The sequence below is a fragment of the Bacillus rossius genome, chromosome 1, assembly GCF_032445375.1.
Source record: "Bacillus rossius redtenbacheri isolate Brsri chromosome 1, Brsri_v3, whole genome shotgun sequence".
NCBI classification, from domain to species: Eukaryota; Metazoa; Arthropoda; class Insecta; order Phasmatodea; family Bacillidae; genus Bacillus; species Bacillus rossius.
The window spans coordinates 105,201,411-105,224,765 of record NC_086330.1 but is presented as its reverse complement, the minus strand read 5'-3'; the positions used below and the strand labels follow the sequence as shown (position 1 = coordinate 105,224,765).

The 23,355-nt window shown below is 38.9% G+C and overlaps 2 protein-coding genes across 26 annotated transcripts in view; both read right to left on the bottom strand.

Annotated features, from left to right (window-relative positions):
• Positions 1 to 23,355, bottom strand: part of LOC134541238 (serine/threonine-protein kinase N) — a 372,780-nt gene that overhangs the window by 58,981 nt on the left and 290,444 nt on the right. For all 19 annotated transcript variants that reach the window (XM_063384564.1, XM_063384580.1, XM_063384574.1 and 16 more), the window contains exon 6: positions 4,868 to 5,133. In XM_063384564.1, coding sequence (XP_063240634.1) covers positions 4,868 to 5,133 — 266 coding nt within the window. The remainder of the gene's footprint in view (positions 1 to 4,867; positions 5,134 to 23,355) is intronic.
• LOC134541307 (mucin-5AC) lies at positions 10,433 to 19,492 on the bottom strand. Of its 7 annotated transcripts, none has more exons than XM_063384692.1 (3): positions 18,511 to 19,492; positions 13,808 to 14,821; positions 10,433 to 13,690 (listed from the first exon to the last, which is right to left on the bottom strand). In XM_063384692.1, the coding sequence occupies exons 2-3, from the start codon at positions 14,591 to 14,593 to the stop codon at positions 12,170 to 12,172; spliced, it is 2,307 nt and encodes a 768-aa protein (XP_063240762.1). In that variant the 5' UTR covers positions 14,594 to 14,821; positions 18,511 to 19,492; the 3' UTR covers positions 10,433 to 12,169. The 7 variants fall into 7 exon arrangements, with proteins under 7 accessions (XP_063240762.1, XP_063240773.1, XP_063240745.1 ...); XM_063384703.1 differs by having other exon boundaries at positions 18,871 to 19,492; XM_063384675.1 differs by having other exon boundaries at positions 19,021 to 19,492.

Sequence of the window (23,355 nt, the reverse complement as noted above, 5' to 3'; positions counted from 1 at the left end):
ATTTCCATAAATGCTATCCAACCAACACTGCCATTATGTGATAAGCTCATTGGACAAAAAATTAGTCACCCTTAGAGAAATCATTACACGCATCATTTAATACTGTGTAACTCCGCCTGTGGACTTGATAAACACCCGGATTCAGGTAGGAAATGAGTCAACAAGGTTGTGCAGGTACGTCACATCCAGGTTAAGCCACTCGCTGAGGATTTGATCACGCAATTCCACCCAAATGTGTTTTACTTGCTGTTCCAACATATCCCAAAGACTTTCAATGGGGTTCAAATCAGGTGATTTTGCAAGCCAATCGAGATGTAATAGGGTGGGAGTGTGTACATAAAACTAGTTACATATGCGTCCAGCTCGATGAACTTTGCTGCTGAAAAATCGGGGTATACTCATCACGTAGATATTGACTGAAAGGTAACACCTGATCATCCAGAGTGTTTAAATAAACATGCTGGTTCACGTTACTGGTCAACCAAGTGAGCAAGCGCAATCAATGATACGAAAAATATCCCCAAAACATCACAAACCCACCTACGGCTTGAACCTGACCTTGCATACATTCAGGATGAAATGCTTCATTTGACCTTCGGTGCACTCGACGACGTGAGACATTGGAATACGGACAAAAATGTGATTCGTCAGACCACGTTACGTTCCGCCAGTCAGACTGTCCACGTTCTGTGATTTCTAGCCCATTGAAGACATGCAGCTTTTCATACCTGTGTGAGCAATAGCCTCTTGCCAGGTGACAGACTCAGATGTTCATTGCATGCAGTTCCCGTCGCAATGTTCTCTCGCTAACAGGTTAGGATTGACCTTTATTCACTGACTGCAGCAATTCCTGTCGGGTTTGGAAGCGATTCTGATTCACAAGCCGTGAAACGTGTCTCCAGTCCCTTAGAGCCAGAATCTTTTTCCCACCACAATTCTGACATTGTGTTCGTGGCCACGTGTAGTACACCAATGCTAGTAGACATGTTGAACAGTCCTCTGAGAAACACCAACAAATCCAGCAACTTCACGCTGCACTATCTGTACAGGCTTAACGATTCATCTGTGCATGCACACTAGGATGACTAATTTTTTTATTTGGTGAGCTTATTAAACCATACATTTGATAAAACTTTAAATAATACATTGAATGTGACAATGTAAATGACTGTCAAATTTTTATTATGTTTGAAACCATTAAATCTCAATACATAGTTGACATTAGTTGTTTAATTAATGATGATAAAAGTTGGGTTTTCAAATCCACATGAATTTGTGATTTAAGTACAGATTTGTTTTAAAACAAGCATTAAAACAATTACTAATCCAGTTTAGTAGTCAACATTTTGTCGATTCCCCTGTATTTTTCAAGTGTTTGAAGACACATTTTTAATTCCTTGAGTTTTCCATGTTTTCCCGATTTTCTACCTACTTTAAAAAATATTTGTTCTCAAAGAAAAGTCGGCATGCTTTAACCAGGAATTCCTCTTTTCGCAACATTTTGTAACCTGGCACCGATCAAGCCACTCATCCTCAGATATTTTTGGGTGGATTTGGGCGCTTGTTAACCTTGACCAGCAGGTCGCTTCACTGCGCAATGTGCTATCTACAGACTTTTTTTGAACTATAATGATCAAGTGTATTTTTTCCAGCCATACAGCAGCTAATTGCATCTTGTTTCAATATTATTTCTACATATATTAATTTTTCTATATTGAAGTTTAATAATCAGACAAAATCGCTAATCCGGCACAGCCGTGGTCCCAAAGATGCTAGATTAGAGCCTTAACTGTACCTAAATGAAATATAATAGAATCCACAACACCTTGTATTGCACAGAATTGAATAATTTGGGTTTTAAAATCTCTTTGACCCCGAGATCATTGGAGACATATGTAATGTGCGAAATTGCAAGTGAAGTAGAAACGGAATGCAAGATGGGGGAAATGGGAGCACGCCAAGAAAACTTCAGTAACTCATTGCAATGTCAACCATGTTTCCCAACTATGAAAAACATGGATTTGAATCAGTTAGGACTGCAATTAGTTTGCTGTGGTGGAAAATAGTAATATGACCACTCAATCACTGCGGACCCTTGTTCAGAATTGATAAAATGAAGTGAAATTAGTCTAAAATGTTTAATTTACACTTGTCTTATGAAGTTTCTTTCAGAGCAAACTGAAAAATAATAAATATCTAAATTTTAAAGACACCCACATATTAGTAGTATTGGGGTATATTTGTGAGAGGTGATTATGATAAGGATGACATACCATGGCTATCATAAGCTATTTTTTTATTATTATACATACATATTTCCTTATATTTTGCTATGAATAAAAAATATCACAATTTAAGCAATTTTAACTCTCCAGAAATTTACTCCCCACAACCAATAAATGAACTAAAAACTGGGTGAAAAGACATTTTGAATATTGATTCAGTAATTTTATATAATTATAATACAGGGTAATTATAAAGTACGTGAAACATTTCAAAAAATTGGTACAGTGAAAGGCTAAGAATTATTAAACAAATTATATATTACATGAAAGAAAAACTCTCAAAGTTTTTTTTTTTCACTAGTTATAAATGTACTGTGTGTCCACCTTGCGTCATACGATACACATCTAATCGATAGTCCAATTCTGCCCATACCCGACCCAGAATATCAGGAGTGATGGTAAGAGCAGCTGCTATGATGCGGTGTCTCAATTCGTCAAGGTTCTGTGGTAGAGGTGGAACATAAACACTATCCCTGATGTATCCCCACAAGAAAAAATCGCAAGGTGTCAAGTCCGGTGATCGTGGTGGCCACGGGAGTAGCACTTGGTCAGCGGCCGCCCCACGGCCCATCCAGCGATGTGGCAACGTCTCATTGAGATAATCTCGTACCACATTGTGGTAATGAGGTGGAGCACCATCTTGTTGGAAGATGAAGTCCCTGCTATCAGCTTCAAGTTGTGGCATAAGCCACAATTGCAGCATGTAGAGGTAGGTGATACCAGTGACAATTCTCTCAGTGAAGAAGAAGGGGCCATAAACTGTCATGTTTGACATGGCACAGAACACGTTAAATTTTGGTGAATCTCGGACGTGTTCGAGAGTTGCATGTGGATTCTCTGTCCCCCATATGCGTGTGTTGTGTCGGTTGACTTTTCCTGAGAGATGAAAAGTGGCTTCGTCACTAAAGATTAATTTGCTTGCAAAGTCATTGTCTTCAAGACGGTTCTGCATGGCAATGCAGAACTGCAGTCGGAGCAATTTGTCATCGTGGCTGATGGCTTGCAGAAGCTGCAATTTGTACGGCTTCACTCTTAATCGCTTACAAAGAATTTTCCACACTGTTGGCTGAGGGATGTTCAATTCTGCACTAGCCCGATAAGTTGACTTGTTGGGACTCCGCACCATCACGTCCCGTACACAATCCACTGTCTGTTGTGACACGCCTGGCCGACCCGACCGTTTTGCGTCGCACAAACGGCCGTCTTCCTCAAATTTCTTGTACCACTTCATTATGCTATTGTAAACTGGTGGTCTTTTGTTAAACTTGCCACGGAAAGCTCTTTGGACACTCACTACCGATTCGCTACGGGCGTATTCAAGCACACAAAAGGGTTTCTCTGCATGGTTCGCAGCCATTTTCAGCAACTACATGCACTAGCGCCCCTGTCGGTTGTTTTTTAAAATAGCTTTTCGGCGCTACATTCAAAAAAACTTTGAGAGTTGTTCTTTCACGCGGTATATAATTTGTTACGTTATTCTTTTCCATTTCGCTGTACCGATTTTAGGAAATGTTTCACGGACTTTATAATTACCCTGTATGTGCTTAGGACATGGCATAAAGTTTTAAACTAAGAATAGCCCATAAATGCAACAAATATGAAGGCCTCAGGCAAAAATATCAAAAAGGTTTCCAATAAAATCTAAAGCTCTCCATGCATATTAGTGCTAGACTGTCCATCCACTTCTGTACATATTATCACATTACAGGTCCAGACACTGAAGAACTATCCCATAGTTGGACACACAGACTCACTGCAATCATTACGTGTCTTATTAAAAGAGACAAGATTTTATGGCATTAATTTTAGCTTAATTTTGTTTTTAAATTGAAAGATTTAGGGGTTATTGGTTTAATTTTTATAATTTTTCCATTTCATAAAGATTGTACAATATTTAACTCAAAATATATTTAATTTTACTCAATTTGTTTTTTAAATTACATAATTTTGAAATGCTGTAAATGAACAAATGGCAGAAATATGTATTCTTGTCCAAAATTGTTAACAACATAAGAACATATAACAGTATTATAATATTTTAAAGCTAAAATTGTTGGCAAGGTACATTATACTTTAAACAAAATATAGATTGGCAAATAATGTATTGTTTCATGTATATAACACAAATATCAGAAACTGTAAGGTAAAAATGACCTGCAACAGGATACAAGAGATGAATTATTAATTGGAGAACATAAAACTATTTAAGAATCCACATGGCCTGAAAAATTGTTTTTAGAATTTAAAGGCTTAAATTAATACACTCATTGAAATTTTGCATGTACAAAATAAAATTTTGGTGATTTCACCATCAACCACAATTTTGGCTTTAACTTGCATTTGGGTTTCATCGCAATTCACCATATAATCTTGTCCCCACACATTAACTGCACTAAATTAACATAAGACAAACACCATTTGATGATAATTCATGTACCACCCATGATTACTCCTCAACTACATGCGATCAAGTAGACGAGGGGTGACAAGGTGAAATAATTTCAGCACATCTTTCTGACCTGATGGCGCAAGAGAGGCAACCAGGTCGAGGGATGTGCTACAGCGAGAGGAGAGGTGCTCACCTGACCTCCAGCTTGCCGGTCACGGCCGCACAGCGGCTGAAGGAGGACGGGTGCGGGGCGGAGGACTCGGAGCCGTCGCAGCGGCCGCGGAAGGGCTGCAGGCTGGTGTAGGTGACGGGCACGGGACTGGCCGCCTGGACGATCTGCAGCTCGCGCTTCAGCTGGGCCGCCTGGGGGGAGTCGGGGGGCAGCTCCTGCCGTCGCAAGTCCAGGGACTTGCGCAGTAGGTCCAGCTTGCGGCTCGACTCCGCCAGCGACTGCTGCGCCTGCACACGCCATCGTGCCGTCCTGCACTGCCCTCAAGCGCAGCTCCCAAAGGGAGGTCATGGTAACAGCAAAATTAATTTTTATTTTTTTAGCATGTGCATTTTTACTTCAATACTCAAATTTATTTGTTTAGTTCTATAAATATCAAATTTGTATTAATGTACTTACTAATGAAGCATAGTAACCAAATACTTTAAATTAAGGGAGCTTCCTACTTTTATTCAAATTAAATTCAAGAAATAATCGTAATTTTCAAGACCAAAATGCTAAATAAAACCCACCATTCAGATAATAAATTATCTGCATTCACAGTTCTCGAACGATTACAGACTACTAGGTCCTTGGTGGTCATAACAGCTAGCCCATCTATCTGCAGGTTCGATCCCAAGTTTACTAGGACCTGCATGCACTCTCCTCACGCACAGCAGAATCTACATGCAAGCAGTGGTTTGGAGCTCATTTGGATTTAAAAGTACCTCTGTGTTTAACCATTCAACATTTATCTATTATATTTGCCTTTTAACAATACAAACTAGCTAATTGGCTTCTAGTTAAACCTCTCCGCCCCCGAGCAACTGAAATACAATTTAAACTATCTTTTTTGTGTAATATCATTTCTTCATTAATTACCTATTTTGATGACATACTATATTTTCTTACATGTATAGGTTGAATTAAAATGAAGTTTAGAACGGGAAGCTTTTACATTCATAACCTTATGCCTAAGAAACTTTGTCCATTATTAAACTATTGTTTCATAATGTGAGCAAAATTGCCCATATATTTTTCCAGATTAAGTACCTTATTCAGTATTTTTTTTATAGAAGTATACTGTAAAGAGAATGCATACATTTAGAAACTCAAAATAAACATAAAAAACAAATTTATATATATATATATTATATTATATTTATATATAATATATATATATAATATATATATATAATATATATATATATATAATATATATATTTAAATCCTCGAAGACTTTCAGTTCAAGTTGGTAAAATATATGTGAGTGAAATGAACAGAAGAAACATCTAATTGAATACGTAGTACCTCTTTTTCACTTACTAAGTTAACTGAAGACTTCAGCTAGAGGTGGGTTGCAGAGTATCAACCTGCTACTTTGTAACTGATACACATATGTATCAGGTACTGCAAACGAGTACACTATTCAAGTATCAAGCACTTTTGTATCAGTTTAGATTTCGCCTGGAACAACACCACGGCCAATGTGCGCAGAACCCGATCGCAGAACCCGATCGCAGATGACGGTCACTTGGGCGGAGCTTGTGAAAGGGGAGGGAGCGGCACGACGAATAAGCGACAAAGAAGGGAAAGAATGTAGGGGAGGAAGCGCAGGGGAAGGCGTTGAAGGAGAGACGCAGAGCGAAATTCTTACGAGTCGTTTTGTTTATTGTCCCACATCAAAGTACGCTCAGTGCGCAGTGCATGCTTCTTGCGAAGACTGAATACTCTAGCTAGTACGCTAATAGCGATACAAGACCAAGGACACTGGTTCTAGATCCATCATCCTTAGGTGATAGATATGTGGATCTACGATCTAGAGAGCAAAGCTAAAACACCGTCTCGTTCAATAATAAAACTAATGAAATTTTAATATTAAAAAGTACATTAATAAAATATATATTTATATTTGTGCACCTAACAGCTATGAAAATGCAAATAAATTCTGAGTCGACCCTAATAACAGATGTAATCAACATATTGACTGTCTTTTTTTCGAAAACAATTAGTAATAGTGTTTTCGTACATTAAAAGATTACGATTTTATCAAAAATTAAAAAAAAAACAAAAAAAACAGATAGGTACATTCCACACAAATGAAGTCTTTTCCTGCACTTATCCATTCCTTATTTCACTATAAAGATACTAACTACAAAGCATGACAGCCCACAACAATGTACGTGGTAATACACGGCCAGGACGAACTGCAGTGAATGTTGAACTGATTTATACTGGCTGTATTAGGCGGGCATGAGCGTAACAGAGGTAGAGAATTATCGGGCGTGATAAATAATGTATCAGATTCTCCTTACGGTCGCACGGTCTGCGTACACGGAGCTTTTTTTTTTATTGTTGGAGAGAAGTAAGAACAGGAGGGGGGTTGGAAGAGAGTGAGAAATACTCCTTTAACATCAGAAAGGAGGAGAATGAAGTATGACGATGAGAAGGGGGGGGGGGGGGGGGGGGTGTCTGCAGATTACGATAGGCGTGGAAAGAGAACACCAATACCTTTTTACGCTGGTGATGACGGCACGGAGGATGTGTAACCTGTAACGAGAATGCTGATACCTTGTTGCTTCCTGGGATCGCTACTGCTCTAGCTGATACAGAAGTATCAGCTACTTGTAACTAGTACATTACTGTATCAGTAACAGGTTGGAACAGATACCGAAAATTGCTGTTAACAACCCACCTCTAACTTCAGCACTTACCTTGTGATGATATATCCAGCAGCTAGTCTCACAAATAAAATCAAAAAAATTATAGCTCTCAATATTTTAAAAAATAACTATCTCGTTTAGTTCATTGCATTAATTGATAACAAAAGTTAAGGGAATATCAAACTGTACTTAGTACTGTGTGTAGGTAGATAATAGATCAACTATATTAAATACAGTAGGACAAGAGATATTTAATATAATGCAAAAAATTATTATTATTATTTTTAGTTTTTTTAACCATCCTGTTATCTATCTATATAAGAAGTGGGAGATTATGTTACTAACTATGTATGAACCAAACTTTAATAATAAACATAATTGGTCTTAATCTCACATTAATAGAACCTTTCACATTTAATGTCAAATTCCTGATGTGTGGGAGATAATTAAATTACCTTGTTATTAGCAGTCCAGTTGTTAGAACTCTTGCAAGAAAAATGAAAGGATGTGGCGCAGTGGTAAGATGCTGGACTCTCGTTCTAGAGAACCCAGGTCCAGATCCTGGTCCGGCAATTCTGTGTGGTTCCCCATAATTGCTCAAGGCAAACTCTGGAATTGTTCCTTACCATATAGCCCAAGGCAGATTCCATTCCCGACATCATGTGTCTGTGTTGTGTGTTTAACATCGGTGTCGACCAAATACTAACACAAATAAAATTGTAAAATACTGCGGGAGAAAACAGTAGCACATCTCTAGTAGCCGATCAACCCATAAATAGTAAAATAATGTGTCAGTGTGAATCTAGATCAAGAGTAATGACATCAAAACTAACCTATATCAATTAAATGGGAGGTGAATGTGTTGATTGCACAATAGTAAAATAATGTGTCAGTGTGAATCTAGAGCAAGAGTAATGCCATCAAAACTAACCTATATCAATTAAATGGGAGGTAAATGTGTTGATTGCACAAGGTTCCATTAATTTTGATAAATCAATAATATTCAGGTTTTAGAGAGTTTGCACCGAAGAAAATGTTTTATGGCTAAATATTTGCTAACAATCGGACTCCTTTCCTTAGAATAAAAAGTAATTTGGTTCAAATGAGTGTATAGGAAGGCTCTTGATCAAAAGCATTAGCCATTGGCCACTATCATCTGTAATCTGAGTTAGCCAGGTTTCCCCACAAAAATTCTCACCCTGCTCTTAATGCAGAATGCCACACCCAAACAAAGGGAGCCATTGTGGATGAGTGATTAAATCACTTTCCCATCACCTAGGCCAGGGTTTTGCCTAGACAGAGGTTAAGGAAGAATTTTTCCCAGGCCACACATTCCAAAGGAATACAATTCCCAACAAAATTGGAAATTTGCACATAGTAAATTGACTTAACCTAAATTCTACATCACACATTTGAGTATCCTTTCATATAAGAAATTAAAAGATCATGAAATCTTCCCTTACTTATAGTATTCCAGATTTTAAACAGCATCTATTTATGTCATATATTATAAATCAATCATGTACATATTCTGTAAATGAATAAATGGCAGAAATTTGTATTCTTGTCCAAAATTGTTACTATCATAAGAACATATAACTGTTTACAATGTTGTAAAACTAAAATTGTTGGCAAAAATAGTATTGAGGGGAAAGTGGCAGGCATTGCAGTGAGCCAGTTTATCCAATCCCTGCTGAAATATCTAAAATCTTGTTTCAAAACGCATTCTGGGACAGAATTCCGCTGTGTCATGCCTCAACAGCCTACCAGTGTGACGGGTGCAGTCCCAACTTTGCTCTTGAGGGTGCACTTCTTCTACCTGATATTATTTAAGTTTACTTTACTACTGAAACAATCATAATTTTAAGGCTCAGTCTTCGTCACTATATTCATTTAAGTTTTTTTTTTCATTATTCCTTTTTAAGGGCTATTTATAAAATTTTAACTCGATACCTCCCTTGCATTTGTTGTTTTGTCACAAATATTTTCAACTGGTATTCCCTTAGTGTATTATCGTAGTAATTATCATCACTTGTGTGACTTTACGATCATGATATTACACAAATTGAATATCTGTTGAAAATATTTGTGTTGGAACAAATGCACAGGAGGTATCAAGTTGAAATGTTATAAATAGCCTTTAAATAAAAGAAATTGCAAAAAAATTAAATATTAAAAAATTAATGTGGTGTGTGAGGCCAAGTAAGCTGTGTAATTTTAAACTATGACAGGTTCCCAAAATTACTTTGCATATTATAAACCTAATTGCCCTTGTCTGTATGTATGGCGAATTACAAATTAACTGGCTAATTTCTTAGCATTCTAATGCAACCAAATCCAACTCACAACTTCCCAAACAGAAGTTTTACAGCTTAAAGGGGATTAGGCCTTGCCATCCTGCAATTTCAAATATTTTGATAACACTTGCAACAAAGCTGACGTGCTAAATTTTTTTGGTCTTGTCATGGCATAGGACTTATCTTTGGCTACTTGTTGAAGTCAACACTTGTGAAAAGGTGTGATTATCTTGACAATTGTATTCGCCTGCAAGAAATAATAACATGTGATTGCAACAAGGTATTAAGGTCAGGGAGATATGATTTATGCCTTTAAATATCAAAAATAGGGATATAAGGTTTAAAATGATAATTATAGAAAAATATGGGAAAATTAAACACGGCAGGGCAAATTCCCCTTAAGTTGACGATTGCAGATTTTGTTTTTTAAAAATTTTACTCAGCTAATAAATGTCCGATTACTCTTCATCTTCAAGCTCTTGCATTCTCCTCCAGCTGACAGCTGCAAATTTATATAATGCACCTGCCTGTACCTTTGTTCCATACTGAATATGTAGACCACTAATGCTCCAAGATATTTAAATAGTCAATGCCATAAATTTGAAACTTTATTAAAGAAAAACAAACCAACCATTGATAACATTAAAGTATGTATGTTATAAATCTAACACAAAATGTAAAATTTAATTTATTTTAAAAAGTAGAACTTGTATGCATTGGTAATCAAATGTGATTTAAAACAGAAGTATTATCATAAAATAAATACCTACAAATATTTGTACATGGAATATATTGAATGTAACATCTGTTAAAACAGATTTAACAAAATTTTCTCATATTGCAAGCCCACCTATTCACCAAGGTGAGTGTGTGGAAGCGTTGGACTCTCCGCGACTCAGTTTTGAATGCCAATTTGACCGTCCTAATTTTAGTTCGCAATGATATCCTTAAATTACTCTCGCAAATGCAGAGATGGCCATATCTGATTCACTCCTCAAATTACCTTGAATTGTGGTATTGCATGTCTCCATTGTCTTCCCGTTAACCAGATGTTAAATTAAATAATAAAAAGAAACAACTGCTACTAAGTGTATTTGCAGGAAATGCACAAATATAAAACTTGAAACTAGACCTATCAAAGTAGAGCGAATATCACACCATACCCTTCTATCAGGGGCATATTAGGCAGCAAAAATTTTCAATCCACTTTTCTATCTCTAAATGAAATTCCAAATACATGAAACAAAGCAAGGAGACATCACCATTACATTACTAATGCTGCAAAGAGAAAATTTATTAAGATTATGCCACTGCTACGATGGTTACAGATACTCAAATTAATACAGGATAACATATTTCCATATAGTTTCCACCTAAGTAGAATAAGGTTATGTTTCAAAACATCTTTATCAAAAAATAAATCAACTATTGATTTTCACAGGGAAAAATCTACCCTTTTAATTACTTTGGGCTGTACCTTCAAGATTTCAAAACATTGCAAACATTACTTTTCAGCACTTCAACCAAACAAATACTAAAGTAAATTTTCAGGCTGCTTTATAGCTTATGTAGCACAATGAAGAACTATCACAATTGTTTAATGGTTTACACTCAGTATAGATTGGTTTTGATTCACATGGGAGTAACATTTTCTTTATTATGCAATTGCCTCTGGTTTTAAACATGAAACTGCGCCACGTAATTGGGTAGATAGACAGACCACTTAGTTTTGACATAGAAGAATATACAAGAAACACTCTTTGTTCATTTATCATATGGTCTCAGTAAATCTTTTAAACAAAGTTACAAAATTTTTTATAAAAATTAAATTAAAATTAATTATTTCAGACGTCTTACTCACCAACACAATGTGTGTGTGTGTATAAAAGAATAACATTAAGGATCAAAGAAATTCATGATGAACATATTACTGAAGCTTAATAAATAAATCAATCCATGAATGTAAAACAGAAATAGGTCATTTATAGCTATTAACTGCAGTTTATAAAAATTTAGTCATTTATAGCTACAACTCTAGAATACTTTAAGTTCATGATTCGTTTAGTCAAACTCAAAAAAATGACATCTGAATAATAGATACCATTCACATATTTAAGTCTCTCTCAACAGGGATATTTGGTTGTTCAAGTAAAAATCATTACTAGGTTTATACTTACAATAGATTTACAGTTTTATTAAATTTAATTTTAGTGAGTGAAAAAATTATAAAACCATAAATAATAAATTATGAATAACAGAGATATAAGCGTTAATTAAAGCCCAAGATACTTGCAACTTTTGCTACTTATAAAATGTTTGAGTGAATGTCAAGGTGCAATTTTCTGTTCTAACAGTTCATAGTCTACGCTACTGGCCTCTGACTGAGTATCAAAGTCGGCTGGCGCACGCTGTTCCACAAGAAGACTTGTCGGGACACTGTTTGCTCTCCAAGTCGCAAGAGAATCCTGAGGTGTGTCACCCACTGACCGGGTGCGGGTGCGATGGCCCAACTCTTCGTAAAACCTGCGGCAATGTTCACACAGACATTCTGGATTTTTCGAGGGACCTACGTGGTGACCAGGCTTGCGGAATGCACCCACTATGTTACCAAACTTCCTAGCCATTAGCAGTTGGTTTGTTGTTTTGCCAAACACTGAGAAGGGGGAGGTGACACTGGAATTAACTTTAGGAGGTGGTGGAGATGGTGATCTAGACCCAAATGGACCAATTGTACGGCGCACATGTTTATGAAGCGATGGACCACAATCACTAATGCTGCCAGTGTCGCAAACTGGAACATTTAGCACTGGAACTATGAGGTTGGGAACATTAGCAGATTTTGTTGGATCCACAGGCTGTTTGTGATCTTCATGGGAAGAGCTCACTGAAGTTACAGGAGAGACTTTGTCTTTATTAATCATTTTTACAGTATCTTCTCGCTTAAGTGACCCTTGCTTTTGAGAGCAATCCCATCCTCCAATACTCCAAGCATCTCCTGTCTCGTCGTCATCTTCAGAATCTTCCAATGAGGCGGGTTTCCAGAGAGGAAATGGCATCACATCTTTTTTCTTCTCTAGATATTCCTCTAATTTTTCCTTCTGCAGCAAGTACTTGCGTTCCTGCTGTGGAGAGCGCCAACACTTGGACTCCTCCCATGCCTTTTCCTTTGCTCGTATCCTCAGCCTGTCAATAGAGTCAGCGTACTCAAAACTATCACTTTGTGCAAGACTAGCTGTACTTTGAGCGAAGGAATCCAAATCAGTTCCTGTATCTTTCCACGAGGTTGCTGTTACAGATTCGTAACCATCACCTGACATGGCACAGCTGGAAGATGACATTGCAGTAGAAAGATCTCTTGTGTTTTCACTTGAAATACTGAAATTATCATTCGTCCATGTGCAAGAACTTTGTTTTGAAGGATATGCAGAACTAGGAGCATCATCACTTTCATATCCTCGTGGAACGGGAGATTCCTTCACCGACTCACACTTGAAGCTCTCACTTTTGCGATGAAGTACGGAGCCTTCCTTTTTGTTGCTGCACTTCTGGTCGACGTAAGACTGGGGAAGTTGGTTCTTTCCGGCTCGTGTATGAGTGACCCTGAACTTCTCAGACTCGTATACTGTCTGAGGAGAAGATAAAGAATCTCCCTCCTCTGCAGTATCAGAGTCTGATGAACTGCTTGCATCTGCATCTTCTGAGCCAGTACAATAAACATCTATGTGGACAGTTCGAGGTTTCTGCTTATTTCCAAGATCCGAACACTGAGAACCTTGGGATCTTCTACCAGAAAGTATCGGGGACTTGCCTCGTAGTTTTGCTGGTGATCGTGTAACTCTTTTACTCACCTAGAAACAACACCCACACACAGAAATCAATGTTTAAGATCCAAAAATAGTATTAAATGCATGCAAGTTAGTTAAAATTCTTGTATTAATAACTGTATGTATTACCAGATATCTTACTTTTTGTTTACTTCCACTGGAGGCTGGGATTTCAAGAAGCTGGGAGTCGGTCTTACTCCTAGTGTTGTAAGGTGTTCTCCTCACTGGCTTTGGTTGATCTGATGGAAATGGTATTTCTTCTGACTGTGGCAGGCCTTCTAATGTCTGAGATGCTGCATCTTTGCTAAGTTTCTCTGCTGCTGCCTTCTCCGGAACACGTGTGCAGAAATGAGTGGTGAAAGTGTTGAGAAGGGAAGCTCTACGAGTAGCTGTGGGGCTCCGTCCACCTCCGCACACCTCACATGCTTCAGGGACGGATGTTAATGCTGCAGCAGATGGTGCAGAGTGATAACACACAGGGTCACTGCAACGTGAATTTGTGGTCTGATTGAGCACTATGCTGCAGGTGCTCTTGCACCTCCTGTTGTATGGTTGCGCTGGCTTACGGGTTGGAAGACTGTTGTAGGAAAACTGGGAGCTGCTGTAGCCGGAATCTCTTGAAGGTTGGGGTTTGCTAGAAGCAACAGTAATAGCATCTCGTGCAGGTGGACGGGTAGTGAAAAGGATGTTGCCACGCTGAAATCCATAGCATGGCCTGCTTGCAGTAGTTGCAGTAGTTGTGTTGGTGGTTGAAGTTGGCTCTGCCTGCGTTCCCCATGAACACTTCATCTGCACCTTGTCTCCATTTGATGTCACTCCAGTGGAGGATGCTATAGGATGAGGTACAGTCCCAGGTGGTCTCTGATGGGAGATGGTCAGCTGGGCATGCACTGACCATTCCTGAGCTACCATTGGTCTTGCAAACATCTTCACATGCTGATCACTTTTAGCTTGTTACGTCCACTCGTACGCAAACACCACAAATGACCACGCACTGTAGAGGGTGTTTACGAAAACACATGATCTCCATTGTTCCGATTCTTTACTGGACATCTTCGATTTTTATGTTTTAATCATCCCTTGTTACTGCGTCAAGTTATTTTGGATGAATTCACACACTTCCATTCAGTGCAAAGTATCATAAATTATGCAATTCTGTAAAAACACAGATAGCCACATTTTAGGAACATTAACAAATCCTAACCCTAGGAAAAAGTTTTAAAAATTAAAGTATTATTACATAAAAAACAGCTTTCCCTTAATGATTCTTAAGTCTGGCTCTAAAAAAAAGAGCAAATTAAAAAAAAAAAGAAATTCCTTAATATTTTGAAACAGAGGGGCATCTGCTAATGACTTGAAAAGAAAATCTTTTCAAGACTGTACCAAAAAATACACAAAACCCTATGCTTTCGTGACTGAAATACAGGGACCAATCTAGGTCTAGCAGAAAAATTAAATTTTAACTAAATATTTCAATCCTGTTAAAAAAGGGCATAAATACAGTACTACAGATAGTTGAACTTTTAAATAACTGTGGGAGTTCAGTAGCTGGTTGGTTTCGTCCTTGAACAGCGGTCAACACAAAACTGGCAGGATATCAAGAAGTTGAAACCCACACCTCTGCTGCACACCTGCACCCCAAAAGCAGCTGCTTAAAAAACAACTTGTCATGACATTTTACTGAGCGTATGCCAAGAAACTAACTAAATAACAGGTATAATATTTCCATTATGAGGTCAGACACACTTCATTTTAACTGTCTGGAAATTATTAACATTTGTGACGTAGGCCTCCCTGGAAGCTGGCACACTCCTAGTTGAACAGGTACATTGCCTCCTCATTAAAACAAAGCCCTTCAAGATAACTGCCTGTAAATGATGTTAAATGGTGTGATGAGCTCCCAGTAAAAAAGTGAGCTAGTTTTTCTGTAATTGCCAGTGATATGTAACATATAACCTCGTATGAGCAATATCCCCGATACATTTAAAAGAGTTATGAGCAACTTTGTTTGGCCTTGCTCCTCCATTTGCAACTTTTTCTTCACACACTGCCTGTATTCTCCATGAAAAACTCATCCTATAAATTAAAAAAAAAAGACCAAAATTCCATTATGGAAATTGTTGTAATGAAAACATCCGTTTTATAATTAATTCCTTAATTTATCTACTAATTTTGGAGGAATTCAAAGGAATGAATCTCAAATTTTAAAAAGACATTATATCAATTACAGAACTTGTTTACTAATAATCTTTTATACAAATAACCTATTAGAAATGCCACATGGCAAAGTGTCGCGATATTCACGACTACTTGTTAGCGGAACGAACGGTTAACAGCTGTGGCTTCTCTCTCCTTCTTCCTCTCTCTCGCTTATCAAACGCCATGAAAATGTTTGCGCTAGTTGACATGCTACTTTGAAAGACGCACGCTTCTCCATACTTCTGGTTTACACATTTCCGTTCCTTGACTTCGTCACATTCACGAAATTACTCTCACCAAATGCCGTATACAGAGAGCTAAGATGTTAACACATCAAAAATTCACGAAGGATGTGATTTGTACACCATATCTGATTTGCGACTTTTAAATTAAAATAACTTTTTTAAATCCACGACGACTTTAATTTTCTTGTTTGGTCTAGCCTCTAAGCTCTGTTTTTGGACAGTGAAAGTGGTTAAAATAGGGTGTTCCCCCCCCCCCTCCATACATTATGGACCTGTAACGCTACAATAATAAGCGGCACAGGGACCGCAGCAGACTGCCCGAGCCCTGCAGAGGTGACGAGACATTCAAGCGAAAGCCCGATGCGTGCAGAGAGGCGACCAGCCATAACAGTCGGCGGCGCTGAACCAGGCGCAAACGAGAATACGGGCGTAGGCCACGGGGGATCTTTACTGACTTTCCAAATATACACGCCCGCCTTCCCCACCCGGGGCAGCCCCGGGCGACCACCGCAACCGCCTTCGTCGAGCACCCTGCTGTCTCCAGCTCGCCACGGATCCACAGGCTGGTTCGCGCCAGCACACACCCTCAGTTTACCTATCAGTTTTCCATGTGTGACTTCATGTCTGAACGATCAACTGAAGCAACTGCGCAGTTCTGTCCGGTGGGCCTCAGCCCTACTGCCAACTGACAGTCCATTCAGGTAATCGCTCAATCCCGTCACTTGCGTGGGTGATGTCGCGATGTCGCGATGTCGCGATGTCGCGTCGAAACGGGAGAGCCGTTCGTTTATTGGAACGTGCAGATCATTTCCCGAGGTGTGGAATTTGGGGAATACTAACTACTGCAATAAATTAAAAAAAGGCTTCCATTAATATGTACTCCTGGATTGAACCATATTTTTATCGTGAAGTCGTAGCACAAACGTAAACAACCTTCTCTAATCATTCCGGAGAACGGACACAACTGAAGGAAAAAAATGGAGATTGGATGAAAAACAGAGTTCAGTTAATCGTTCAAATTAATATCCTGATCAGGATATTAACTGAGTGTTTATGGGGGCCCTTAACATCGGTAAACACGATTATGTGCGCTCCGAATTTCAACACTGTTACAAAAATGTTTACCTTAAATTTACGAACAACACTGGGTACCTACAAATTATCCAGGGATATTTTTAGATTTATGAATATTTACGTAAATTTACTGATAGGTACCGCGTTTTTCTTACTTTGAACATGAACAACATTAAGGGGACTGCCTAGTTAGGGGTGTATTTGTTTAAGTGAGGCGGGATGATAAGTGCGACTCTTGCTGGTGCTTATAGCGCGGTGTCGCCTCTAACCGCAAGGCTCTGGACTGGCACATAGTCTTCACGTCGTGCATAGAACTATGAGATTGGAGCGGTTACCGTAACATACGGCAGAGAAACTAAGATAAAGATGTAATGCAAGTTCCTCGAGTGCTTTCAAGAATCTGTACTAAATGTTTCATGACTACGAATTATACTAAAAACACACTCTTAAAAATTTTTACAACTAAATATGGACACAGAGCTACTCATCCGCCCGCAGTATTCGTCAATGCTTTTCGTTAACAGACCCCACTCGGATATCTTGAGCAGTTTTAAATCGCGTGATTTTCTCTGAAGCTCTACACACCGCGTGTGTGCCCAAATAGGCGGGGCCTTAAAGATACGATTTCCGACATACAAAACAAAGAAGTGGCAGAACAAGGATTTCCGGAGGGATGAAAGCGGCGCGTGAGAGAGAAAGAGAGTGAGTGAGAGAACCAACTATGGAGCTAGAGAGTAAGAGAGCAATGGAGAACGACACTAAGACCTGCTTGCACAGTTAAATCCAACCAAAAACTTTAAAGGTTAATAAATTAAGAAATACTTTACTTTGCCTCAAGAACGACGGTGTTACAAGCGGGCCTAACCCCCCCCCCCCCCCCCCCCCCACCGAGTCTAACCCCTCACCATTATTTCAAGTTCAACGAACTGTGGGTAGACTAAAATTTCATGACAGCTGAATTTAACGTATTAAGTTTTGGAAACAAATTATCGTAGGTTAATGACCCAAGCATGCTTCGAACTGCGACCTGAATACGCTTCGAAATGCAACACGTCCTCTATTCCATGTATAAAATTAAATTCTTCAATTATTTACTGCATGTTTTAATACTACAGGTGGAAAATCTACCGGGCAATTCGCCAACACGAAAAGGAAAGTGTTCCAAGTTACCAGCGCGCGGTTATCGAGCTTATAAGACGCCAAAGCAACACGCGGTGGTTCGAGAAAGGATAAACAGTTACGTCAAGAGGACCCGGTGACTAATAAAAACAACGCGATACGGCCATATGGACACAAACTTACGTTAGCAAACAAGGGCTGGCCCACCTGAAACGAGGTCTAGTGGTTCACGAGCTGATAAAGCTTCTTTGCGGGGCAGTCGACTTCCGATATCGCCAACTCGAAAAGAAATTTCACCCTCGGAGACAACATTTAAGGAACTCAAATCTCATCGTCACTAATAATTGACGAGCAAGGTTTGTATTTATGGTTTTTTAAAAAAGTTGGGAGTAAACACTAAGGTGTCACATCCGTGTTGCGAGGAAGCCAAAAATCCAACAGTTCGAGTGCCAAAATTGTCGTGAATCAAGTCGAGAAACTTAGGACATTAACTTTAATGTAACAGACCGAGGTTAAGGAGTTAATACTCGGAGTAAAGTGTAATTCATAAAAAAAAAAAACACAAACCAAAATTAAACATTGAAGTCTTGTAGCCACAAATTTATTTTTAACAGTTCCAAACACGGCTTGGTTAAGAAACACTGCGATATTTGTGTCTGTACAGCTTAAACGAAAATTTAATTGTAAAAATATTTACAAGCATAACGAATACTCTACCTCACGAAAGTTGAAAAAAAAAAAAAAAAAAAAAAAGTCCAGAGACCGCAAACCCATAATTGAACATACTTAATTCGAGAACCTGGCAACCACGATTCCTTACGTACTATCTTGAATTACGCAACAGTAAAGTTTTTCTAACGTCACCATACTTGCGAAAGAGCTGCGAAGTACACTGCACTGTTACGATAAACCACAAAAAAAAAAAAAGTTGAATGGCGCTCATTAAGACGACACACGAGTACGTTGCAATGAAGCAAGAAACCGACACGTTTCAAATTTCAAAAACCTAGATTTGGGACACTTCAGGACAATCTTCTGCATCTTCTTCCCTCCTCAGTCGTTCACACACACACTTAAAGCGGCCAACAGTACTTGATGGAATGGCACAAATACACTAATGCACGTCGGGGGCCGGACGCGCCGCTCTCGCTCGGACCGGGGCGGCTCGACGCCGACACTGCCGCGCGACGCCCGGCCCGCCGCGGCCCGGGGCTATTTCCGTGGGGCGGCTGCTGCCGGCACCCCCTCGCACAGTGGCCTCGCCTCGCCCCGCCTCGTCTCACCTGCCGAACCTACCGTCTTCGTGTCTCATGACTAGGCAAGTCAAGTAACTAACTTAAATAAATAAATAACCCTTCGTGAAAGGTGTTTTTGAAACTTAAACCGCTTTGCAAATCTTTTTAATAGTCCCAATTGTAAAATATTACTTAGAAAAAAAACACCTATCACTATTTAGTAATTTATTTTAAGATGAGAGTAAGCCGAAAAAACTAATAATATAAAACGATCAATTTTAGTCATTACTTGAGAGTTTGGTCAACAACCTTAAGTATCCGGCGTAGCCCGGGCTTTACGTAGTAGAGGTAAAAGGCTTCATTTAGGGGATGTGGCAGTTTTTTTTTAATCCCACTGGTAAAAAAATATTTCCTCTTATTTTGGTTCAAGGTCAATCGTGCAAAATTTCACCAAGCTTAAATAAAACTGTAGATTTTACTCAGAGAGCAAACAAACAACCAAACAAAATCCCATTTTTTAAAAATATATTTAGAACCCTTTATTGCAAAGACTAAGGGTACATATATTTTCCGTTTGTACGCTAGGAGCTTTTTGGAGAGTGCGCAACATTTCATCAAGAAACACCAAAATTCTGCTTTAATTGGCGAGAAAAGAATGGGAATTGTCCCCCCCCCCCGCCCATCCCCCCCACACCTCTCGAAATATCGTGTATAACGTGACCTTCCTCTTGTTTTGAAAGTGAAGTGTGCACACTTTCATCAAGCACGGAGTAAAACTGTGGATTTGTGTTTAAAAAAATCCACAAAAAAAACTTTTGTTGTATAACATTGTTTATTTTTAATGCAATGGTAGTGAAGTTACAAAAGCGGCTAAGTGTTATAAGTAAAAGCTCACCACTAATGAAGATGTTGAAATAAGTAAAATATAATATGAATCTCTGCCCTGCACTGGGACTTGGTTGCAAGCAACAGGTCCGGTCAGACAAATGCTTGATGCAAATCGTATGACTTGTGCCCAGGATTTTCCCTGTGTCCAACCAGGTTTCACCTGGATTCAAATTTCACTAGTTTTAGTCTAGATTAAGCACTGGGGAGTTAGTCGCTGCCATGGTTGACCAATCCCCAAGCAAAGCACGCGATGGTTGTAACACAGCTTCCTGAGACGCACTTAAGTCTTCCCTAACCCGAACCTCTGCCAACCCAATACACTTAGTTTTAGTTAAGGTTAGGAAAAAAATTAGTGTAAGAGTGGGTGGAAAAATATCTTCCCACTGAACTGGACAGTGTGGCCCAGGATTGGGAAATAGAACCGCTACAACGTCGCCATGTCTCAAGTGCCTTCGGAGTGAACGCGTGTTGCGTCAGTGGCGTAGCAGGCCAAAGCAGATAAATTATTGGAAACTCATGAGCTCGATAAAATTATTATCTGTTAGCAAATACTTAACGTTATCTTTACCAAGAAACTAGCGATATCAAAGAAAAAATATCGTCTGCTTGTGTAAAATAAATGCTCATTCCAACGCTGACGTGATTTCACTTCTTCGTTAAACCTTTAAAATTTTGAATTCCAAAAGCCAGGCGCTGAAAACATCTCTTCCCCGTGCACACGGAATACTTGCTCAAAAATGATAAATAACTTTTCTTGGAAAAGCTTATCTGAGAGTCCAAGTGTACGAACATACTAATGGCTACACAAGTATTTTTTTTAGAAATAAAATGCCCAAACCCAAAGAAAAAAAATCACCCCACACTTCAGTAAAAATTAAAGACATGTTCAATTTTAAATAACATTTAAATATTACTGAACAGCACTAGCTCTAACAAAAAAAAAAGTAATTAATTCCACGCGCGTGCTAAGCAAGTGACTGCAACGTGTGTTGCACAGCGTTGCAATGCACTAATGGTGGAATGTTTTCAGAAGAGGAGGGCTGTTTTCTATAACTTCAATCTTGAGAATAAAACTTGCAATAAGGCCAAAAACATGGCGTGAACTCATTTCACACCTATCAACAAGAAAAACACCAGCTAAAATTTTACAAAAATAAATTATATATATATATATATATATATATATATATATAGTCCATTGGCTTGTTTCATTAATCCGTTTAAAAGCACACTACAGCTGAACGACTGTTCATGTCTTTGTGGCAATACTTTACGTACACAACATGTTTGGTTGTTGAATATACAAGCCAACATTATCGTTTCATTGAAATTTTCACTGATATTTATTATATAACAAGCATTTAAAATTACTTTCGTTGATAATACTTTACAATAAATGTATAATACCCGTCGTGTGCCATTTGAAAAAAGGTCAGGTAAATACTCACAATTAAAACACTTGCCTTACTAATTGCTTCATGGTCTCATATTCAATGTTTGCACTGCCGGAAGATACATTTTCCATTTATTTCTCCACACAGATGTGGGTGTGTGGGTCATTTGCGGACCCGAGATCCTAATGCCAGAACCAGGCCCCGAACCGCGCAACCCACCGGAAGTACCAGTACCACAACCTCCTGGTTTCAGGCAGTTGTGGTTCATATGTCGCGGAGTCCGACCCGTGCCTAGCACTCTGTGTGCACCCAAACAGTTTTATTTAGTTGCAACTGTAGATGAGAAGCTTCTGCCAGTCATGTCATGATGTCCGATGAGGCGGTAACGGTAAAGCCCCAAGGCCGCACGCGATAGCCCAGTGCTCTGAGGAATACCTTGGTCGCCAACAGCTCAGATCACCGCCTCGGTGTTTCTGTTTCGGTTTCAAACATGATTTTATTGAAGAAGTTTTGTTACAAGCTGAACGTATCTGTGCCAGTACAATGGTTGGTCAATACATCATTCAACAGTGCCATACTTGTATTTTAGTCTCTTCCCGTGTATGGCTTTTGGAACAATCTCTTTTGTTACCAGATCATTTTATTAAATCATGAAGCTGGGCGTATGCCTGGAGAAAATTAAAATAAAAACCCCAAAAGCATGAAAAGAAAATACACTAAATAATTATATTAAATAGATTAAACACAAGATTACATAGATTAAAAGGGACGATAGAGTTGTATAAACTTGAAAAGGGCACCTTTCATACTTTTGGTGGCGGTAGAGTAGCTGGGTAGAAACTGAAAAGGTACCCTTTTCGATTTCTAAAAAATGTTTCGGTTTTAATGCAAATATGGACTGGAAATGTATCCCCTCGGAAAGGCTACAATTCAGGATTTTCTGTACAATGGCACAGCAGAAAATAAACTGGAAAGGTACCCTTTCCGAGGGGATACCTTTCCAGTCCATATTTCATATTTGCATTAAAACTACCGCCACCAAAAGTATTAAAGGTATCATTTCCAAGGGGATACAATTCAGCCCTCCCCCCACCCCCCCTCGGAAGTAAAACACATGATGGTCACGGGTCCGTTGTTGCCCTGGTGGCAGATGTGCTCTTCCACTGGCACTATAGGGAGATGAAGTGGTGGCGAGGGGTTTTAAGGAGGGCGGCGGGCCAGGGCATCCGAGGAGTCTCCCGTGTGCGTAGTCGGTCCCTTTACTTCACACGAAGCAGGCCAGCAGTTAATGACATCTTACGTGTCACGTGAGCCTGAATTCCATAGACTACAGGTTCATAAACAAAGAAGTTATGCAAGAACATACATGATAAAAACAGATATGCAGACGAATTGTCCTACTTTTTTTGAAATCGGTTAAAAAGAGGATATAGGTCTACCTAGTACGAAATAATCAATCCAGTGGACTGCTCTATGTATTTAATATTATAGCAATACGATAAACAAACAAAATGTGTTCATGTATATTTGCTTGA

Coding starts and splice junctions, on each gene's coding strand:
- LOC134541307 (XM_063384692.1), bottom strand. CDS start 14,593: ATGTTTGCAAGACCAATGGTAGCTCAGGAATGGTCAGTGCATGCCCAG. Junction 13,691..13,807: donor CCAGTGGAAGTAAACAAAAA/GTAAGATATCTG, acceptor TGTTGTTTCTAG/GTGAGTAAAAGAGTTACACG.